The sequence below is a fragment of the Nerophis ophidion genome, linkage group LG15 (assembly GCF_033978795.1).
Source record: "Nerophis ophidion isolate RoL-2023_Sa linkage group LG15, RoL_Noph_v1.0, whole genome shotgun sequence".
Classification (NCBI taxonomy): Eukaryota; Metazoa; Chordata; class Actinopteri; order Syngnathiformes; family Syngnathidae; genus Nerophis; species Nerophis ophidion.
The window spans coordinates 44,246,111-44,254,643 of record NC_084625.1 but is presented as its reverse complement, the minus strand read 5'-3'; the positions used below and the strand labels follow the sequence as shown (position 1 = coordinate 44,254,643).

The window sequence follows — 8,533 nt, the reverse complement described above, 5'->3', positions numbered from 1 at the left end:
AAATAAGAGCTCAAGGCATAAACTGGATAAGAGGAACTTAACATCACAAAGAGGCAGAAGCATAAATATAGTTTACACTTTCAGGTTTGCTTGACATTTTTTGAGGTAAATAACACATAAGTGTAACTAATAATGTTGAGACGACTAAATGTGTTCTTTTAAAGCTTTGTGCTGAACTCATCAAGTCAGTCAGTGACATATTTTAGCCTGCTGGTCATGTGACCAGTCACGTGACCAATCGAGGAAACTATCCCCCAAATGGCAGCGTCAGGTAAGCTAGCTTATTTTCCAAAAGCTCATTTTGTCATTAAAAGTGTTTTTTACACCAATTTAGCCATTTTAAATGCTGCCAGCAGGTGTTTAAATATCACAATACAACTGTTCTTACCGTAGTTGTTCAATTAAGTCGTATAGAATGAACTTTCTTCGAGCTGTTAGCCTTTAACATCGTGCAAAGCAGGGGTGTCCAAACTTTTTCCACTGAGGGCCGCGCACTGAAGAATCAAAACACGCGGGGGCCAAGTTGATATTTTTTCATTTTCAAAACCAATACAATATACACTTTTTTGGGGGGACTCCCTTAAGTTAGGTCTTAGTAACCCAGAAGGGTTTCAGTCTTAAACAAGGTTCAAAATAAGTCATCCGTATTTTCTTGAATTGCCGCCCGGGCGCTAATTAATTTAAAACCCCTTCTCACTCCTGCGCTTACCAAAGGCATGCGGTAAAAGTAAGGATGCGCTAATTAATTTAAAACCTCTTCTCACTCTGGTACTTACCAAAGGCATACAGTAAACACTTGAGAGTGATGTAAACTTGGACCATCCATTTCCTACCGCTTATTCCCTTTTGGGGTTGCGGGGGGCGCTGGCGCCTATCTCAGCTACAATCGGGCGGAAGGCGGGGTACACCCTGGACAAGTCCCCCTCATCACAGGGCCAACACAGATAGACAGACAACATTCACACTCACATTCATACACTAGGGCCAATTTAGTGTTTGATAGATAGATAGATAGATAGATAGATAATACTTTATTGATTCCTTCAGGAGAGTAAAAAGTAAATAATGGGGGTTTAAAAGGAAACAAAATAGAGAAATATTACAAAAAGAATAAAAACAATGGGAATAATATAACAGTAAAATAAGAATATAACAAGACAAAGTAGGCAGTAGTGACCATGTTATGAAAACATATTGCACTGTTATTGTTTTGCATCCCCTGTCATCCTAGTACCCCCCGCACCCCGCCCCAGAGAGGAGTTGTACAGTCTAATGGCGTGTGGGACAAAGGAGTTCTTGAGTCTATTAGTCCTGCACTTGGGATAAAGCAGGGGTCACGGGGGGCGCTGGCGCCTATCTCAGCTACAATCGGGCGGAAGGCGGGGTACACCCTGGACAAGTCGCCACCTCGTCGCAGGGCCAACACAGATAGACAGACAACATTCACACTCACATTCACACACAAGGGCCAATTTAGTATTGCCAATCAACCTATCCCCAGGCTTGGACCTTAAAGGTGTACTGAAATGAGATTTTCTTATTTAAACGGGGATAGCAGGTCCATTCTATGTGTCATACTTGATCATTTCGCGATATTGCCATATTTTTGCTGAAAGGATTTAGTAGAGAACATCCACGATAAAGTTCGCAACTTTCGGTGCTAAGAGAAAAGCCTTGCCTGTACTGCAAGTCGCAGGCGATGAGGTCACATGTTGAGGGCTCTGTCACACCAAATTTCTTCCCCCCTACAACCCCCCCCGCCTCCCCAAAACCCCACTGCCCCCCGCCCCATTTACTTCCGGGGTCATGATTAATACAGATGTTTTGTTAACGCTATATTATAAAAAAAAATTCAACAATTTACAAACACAAGCTATGGGATGACGCATTTACTTCCGGGGTCACGTTTCCTCTTATGTCATCCCATAGCTTGTGTTTGTAAATTGTTTTTAAAAAAATGTTTCGAATATAGCGTTAACAAAACGTCTGTATTTTTATAATATAGCGTTATATTTTTATAATATAGCGTTAATAAAACATCTGTATTAATCATGACCCCGGAAGTAAATGGGGGGGGGGTTTGTAGGGAGAAGAAATTTGGCGTGAGAGCTCCTCACATGGTCACATTGTTTTTAATGGGAGCCTCCAACAAAAACAGTTATTCGGACCGAGAAAACGACAATTTCCCCATTAATTTGAGCGAGGATGAAAGATTCATGTTTAAGGATATTGATAGCGACGGACTAGAAAAAAAAACAAAAAAAAAAACCTGATTGCATTGGGACGGATTCCGATGTTTTTAGACACATTTACTAGGATAATTCTGTGAAATCCCTTATCTTTCTATTGTGTTGCTAGTGTTTTAGTGAGTTAAATAGTACCTGATAGTCGGAAGGGTGTCTCCACGGGTGTCTTGACGCGCAGTGTCTCAGGGGAGTCGACGGCAGCTTCATGGACGGCAGAAGCTCAGCTTTTCTCCGGTAAAAGGCGACTTTTTAACCACAATTTTCTCACCGAAACCTGCTGGTTGACATGTGGTCGGGATCCATGTTCTCTTGACCGCGCTCTGATCCATAGGAAAGTTTCACCTCCAGGAATTTTAAACAAGGAATCACCGTGTGTTTGTGTGGCTAAAGCTTCCCAACTCCATCTTTCTACTGTGACTTTTCCAATATTAATTGAACATATTGCAAAAGATTCAGCAACACAGATGTCCAAAATACTGTGTAATTATGCCGTTAAAGCAGACGACTTTTAGCTGTGTGTGTGTGCAGCGCTCATACTTCCTAAAAACCTGTGATGTCTTGCGTACACGTCATCATTACACGACGTTTCGAAGACGAAACTCCCGGGAAATTTAAATTTGCAATTTAGTAAACTAAAAAGGCCGTATTGGCATGTGTTGCAATGTTAATATTTCATCATTGATATATAAACTATCAGACTGCGTGGTCGGTAGTAGTGGGTTTCAGTAGGCCTTTAAATCCTACTGAATAGTTCTTAATCTTCTTCCCTTTATGCAATTTCAAATTTCCGGTATTGAAATCAGCCTCCTCCATTTTGAAAATGATGACAGGGGAAGTGTCACAAGTTTGACCAGGCGGTAATACTAAGCATGCGCTAATTATTTTGGGAAGCGATTTTGACCCGGCAGTAATTCAAGGCAGGCGCATACTATATACCCTGCGGCAATTCAAGGAAATACGGTATTCTTTTTTGGGGGGACTCCTTCAAGTTAGGTCTTATGCCTACTGAAACCCACTACTACCGACCACGCAGTCTGATAGTTTATATATCAATGATGAAATATTAACATTGCAACACATGCCAATACGGCCTTTTTAGTTTACTAAATTGCAATTTTAAATTTCCTGCGAAGTATCCTGTTGAAAACGTCGCGGAATGATGACGCTTATGTTGACGCGTGCTTGTGACGTTATTGGTTGGAGCGGACATTTCCGCCCAGCACCACACACGGCTAAAATTTGTCTGCTTTAATCGCATAATTACACAGTATTCTGGACATCTGTGTTGCTGAATCTTTTGCAATTTGTTCAATTAATAATGGAGACGTCAAAGAAGAAAGATGTTGGTGGAAAGCGGTGGATTGCGGCCAGCTGTAGCAACACAAACACAGCCGGTGTTTCTTTGTTTACCTTCCTTAAAGATGACGGTGAAGCTTTAATATGGAACAGAGCGGTCAAGCGAACATGGTTCTCTACCACATGTCAACTGGCAGGTTTCGGTTAGACAATTGTGGTAATAAGTCGGCTCTTACCGTAGACATGAGCGGAGCTTGTGTCATTCCTACTGCAGCTGTCAAAGACTCTTTTGGCTCCTCCGTGGCTTCCCTCAGAGACACTGGCGGTCACCACACCCCTCCGACTTTCAGGTATGACTATATAATCTTACTAAAACACTAGTAACGCAATAAGCAGATAAGGGATTATCCAGAATTATCCGAGTAAATGAGTCTAATAACATCTGATCGCTCCCACTGTCCTCGTCTTTTTTTTTTCTTCTTCTAGTCCTTCACTCTCACTTTCCTCATCCACGAATCTTTCATCCTCGCTCAAATTAATAGGGAAATTGTCGCTTTCTCGGTCCAAATCGCTCAAGCTGCTGGTGGCCATGATTGTAAACGATGTTCAGATGTGAGGAGCTCCACAACCCGTGACGTCACGCGCACATCGTCTGCTATTTTTGGTACAGGCAAGGCTTTTTTATTAGCGACCAAAAGTTGCAAACTTTATCGTCGATGTTCTCTACTAAATCCTTACAGTAAAAATATGGCAATATCGCAAAACGATCAAGTATGACACATAGAATGGACCTGCTATCCCCGTTTAAATAAGAAAATCTCATTTCAGTAGGCCTTTAAGGACAATGGTGATGGACAGTGTCTGATGGAAGATGTTTATAAAGGACACTGCTTGACGCACGATGTTTGATGGACTGCTCTCGGTGGATGACGATGTTTGATGAACAACATTTGATGGACAATTTCAGACCATTTTTGATTGACAGTGTTTGATGGCGGACAATGCTTGATGGACAACGGTGTTTCCCACAGGTCTGGCATCTATTTGTGGTGGTGTGGTCGGGCAGCGGGGGTGGGTGCCGGCGGCGATGACCAAGAAGAACGCGGAGTTGGAATATAATTTACAACACTTTATTATTTATATACATATTTATATAATATTTACATATTTATATAATATGTAACTACAAGCTCCATTCACAGAGTCCCATTGCTTTTTGAGCGGTCGAGCGAGTCAAAAGCCGAAAAAAAAAATATATATATATTTATTATTGTTTTTTTATTTATTTATTTTTTTAGTGGCGGGCGTAATTCTTTAGAGGCGGGCCGCCACAAATAAATGAATGTGTGGGAAACCCTGGACAATATTTGAACATTTGAAGAAAAATGTTTTATGTTCAACATTTGATGGAGGATGATGTTTGATGGACTATATTTGGTAGAAGACAGTGTTTGATAGACTTTTCTTGATGGACAATGTCTAATGAAAAATGGATGATTGAGGAAAATTGTAATGAGGACTATGTTAAATGGACAATGTGCGCCTGACTGTTTGATGGACGCTGCAAACAAAAGTCTCATCAACTATCTACATTTCAATTGGGTTTAAATTGGAGATCAATCTTTTTTTTACATGTGTTAGGAAAGCATTCCATACTTTTGGAGTTTTTACAGCACAATCATTTAATGTCAGCGTAATGAAAAATGTGATTGTAAATACTTATCAATCCTTTCAAAGTCCAAAGTGGCGACAAAAACGCATCTAAAACTGTGTCAGTTTCAACACTCTTTGGTGGACAATGTTCGAACACGTCTGCCTCAGTTCGAGTTCCAGATATATGTTGCTTCACTTGAGATTTATGAGACACAAGTTCACTTTGTGTTCAACACCTCCGTCTCATGTTCCTCTGTGCGTAGATTGATCACTCTGTTCTGAGAGATCACAGCCTGTATCTTTAACTTAACATTTGCATATCTTGCTTGCTCAGACAGTGATGTTTATAAAAGTGTAAATGTCATGTTTTAAATGAGGAAAGACAATGTATCTTATGTTCATGTTCGCTTTCAAGCCAGCGAGATAGCGCTCGTCAGTCCGTGAGTTTATCAAAGTGCGGTTATCAATCATGTTGTTTTGATCACTTTATTTTAAAAAGGTAGTACTAACCGTCAATAGTTTTACTGTTTTTTTTTAAATATGTTTATTGAACTTTATAGTCAGGGCCTTCTTGATAATTGTTGAAAAAAAATCTTGTGACATCATTAAATCAAAATCTAACCAAATCTTAGCCCTTTCTGTCTTTTAACCCAGTGGTTCTCAAGTGGGGGTACGCATACCCCTGGGGGTACTTGAAGGTATGCCAAGGGGTACGTGACATTTTTCAAAAATAGCAACAATTCAAAAATCCTTTATAAATATATTTATTGAATAATACATCAACAAAATATGAATGTAAGTTCATAAACTGTGAAAAGAAATGCAACAATGCAATATTCAGTGTTAACAGCTAGATTTTTTTGTGGACATGTTCCGTAGATTATGATGTTAAAGATTTCTTTTTTTGCGGAGAAATGTTTAGAATTAAGTTCATGAATCCAGAAGGATCTCTATTACAATCCCCAAAGAGGGCACTTTAAGTTGATGATTACTTCTATGTGTAGAAATCTTTATTTATAATTGAATCACTTGTTTATTTTTCAACAAGTTTTTAGTTATTTTTACAACTTTTTTTCCAAATAGTTCCAGAAAGACCACTACAAATGAGCAATATTTTGCACTGTTATACAATTTAATACACCAGAAACTGATGACATGGTGTTGTATTTTACTTCTTTATCTCTCTTTTTCAACCAAAAATGCTTTGCTCTGATTAGGGGGTACTTGAATTAAAAAAATGTTCACATGGGGTACATCACTGAAAAAAGGTTGCGAACCACTGTTCTAACCTCTAAAGACCCTATAAAATGAAATGCTAATTCTCTTCTATTAAATGCTTTTGAAAAAGACGTTTTCATTCTGGTCCAATTTAAATTCAAGTGGACTTGAAAAGCAATGACTTTGAGGTAATGTACCACTGTGCTGGGTACTAACAAGATGTCTGGTACTCAGACGGTGTTTTCTCAAAGTAAAAGGCTTAATGACTCCAAAGTGTACCTCTCAGTGGAAACTTTAGTTTGATGGGCAGCGGCGAACATCTGGCTGGAATTACACAACATCCTGCGAACTTTTTTTTTTTTTTTTTCATGCTGAGATACTCGGCAGTGGCACACAAAATTGGGTCAGATTTTTGGAGATAATTTGCGCCTGCATGGAAAAAAAGAGATGTTCCACTGGGGTTTGCGATAACAGCCTGGATCTTCATGTTCCTGCGTTCATGCATCCATCATTTCACTCGCTGGCTGGCTTGTCCTTACTTGCTGAAAGAGTTCGCCGTAAGTGGATGACGGGGGCGGGCTGCAATAAAAGTGTGTGGGGGGGTGGGGGTTGGGTCATACGTCCCAGAAGCCAGCGGGGTGGCCACCCTTATCGGCATGCCACAGCAGCACCAGGCGGGCGCATTCGTCACGGCTGGCCGTTGACGCGGCGCTATACGCCCACAGCCCTGTGGGAAGAAGCTCAGACGGGCTTTAGAGCTCAGCAGTGGCACGGCGGGCTTGAATAGGCCGCCAAGACAAAGCCAAGAGGCCACTTGTTCCTGAAAGCATCATTGTCTTCTGCTGGAATGTCTTTGGAGCTGCTTGCCTTGTGATGGAGAAGACTTCAGTGACACATGACAAGCCGTTTCCGCCCCTCATAAACAGCCCCCTCACCCCCTCACTAGTGATTGGAAAGCCGTCAGGCTGCTGCATCATCATCTGGAGAGGAATAGCAGCCAGTTGAGGAACACGCCCAAAGAGATGACACCACTGTGGAATGTCATGTGCAGCTGCTGGGGAGGCAACAATTACACCTACGCAACCATAAAACCAATTCACTGAGTCATACACACTTTAAAGGCCTATTGAAATGAGATTTTCTTATTTAAGCGGGGATAGCAGGTCCATTCTATGTGTCATACTTGATCATTATTTGTGCTGAAAGGATTTAGTAGAGAACATCGACGATAAAGTTTGCAACTTTTGGTCGCTAATAAAAAAGCCTTGCCTGTACCGGAAGTAGCAGACGATGTACGCGTGACGTCACCGGTGTGAGGGTTCCTCATGTCCTCACATTGTTTACAATGTGAGCCACCAGCAGTAAGAGCAATTTGGACCAAGAAAGCGAGGATTCCCCAATTAATTTGAGCGAAGATGAACGATTCGTGGATGAGGAAAGTTAGAGTGAAGCACAAAAAAAGAAAAAAAAAAGGCAACGGCTCCAGACGGGCCCTGCGATGGGGTGGCGACTTGTCCAGGGTGTACCCTGCCTTCAATCAATCAATCAATGTTTACTTATATAGCCCTAAATCACTAGTGTCTCAAAGGGCTGCACAAACCACCACGACATCCTCGGTAGGAAAACTCACACCCAGTGGGACATTGGTGACAATAATGACCCAGTGGGACGTCGGTGACAATGATGACTATGAGAACCTTAGAGAGGAGGAAAGCAATGGATGTCGAGCGGATCTAACATGATACTGTGAAAGTTCAATCCACAATGGATACAACACAGTCGCGAGAGTCCAGTCCAAAGAGGATCCAAGACACAGCAGCGAGAGTCCCGTTCACAACGGAGCCAGCAGGAAACCATCCCAAGCGTAGGCGGACCAGCAGCGCAGAGATGTCCCCAGCCGATACACAGGCGAGCAGTACATGGCCACCGGATCGGACCGGACCCCCTCCACACGGGAGAGTGGGACATAGAAGAAAAAGAAAAGAAATGGCAGATCAACTGGTCTAAAAAGGGAGTCTATTTAAAGGCTAGAGTATACAAATGAGTTTTAAGGTGAGACTTAAATGCTTCTACTGATTCACCTTCCGCCCGATTGTATTCCCAAAAGGGAATAAGCGGTA

General features: G+C 41.6%; 1 protein-coding gene across 2 annotated transcripts in view; it reads left to right on the top strand.

Moving 5' to 3' along the window:
• The window catches only part of plxdc2b (plexin domain containing 2b), a 173,379-nt gene that overhangs the window by 522 nt on the left and 164,324 nt on the right, over positions 1–8,533 (top strand). The window contains exon 1 of one of the 2 annotated variants that reach the window (XM_061922229.1): positions 165–271. The exons of the other annotated variant lie outside the window; for it this stretch is intronic. Within the exon in view, the coding sequence (XP_061778213.1) occupies positions 259–271 (13 nt within the window). The 5' untranslated portion in view covers positions 165–258. Of the gene's footprint in view, positions 1–164; positions 272–8,533 lie in introns of those variants that run through there. 2 annotated transcript variants of the gene reach the window in all.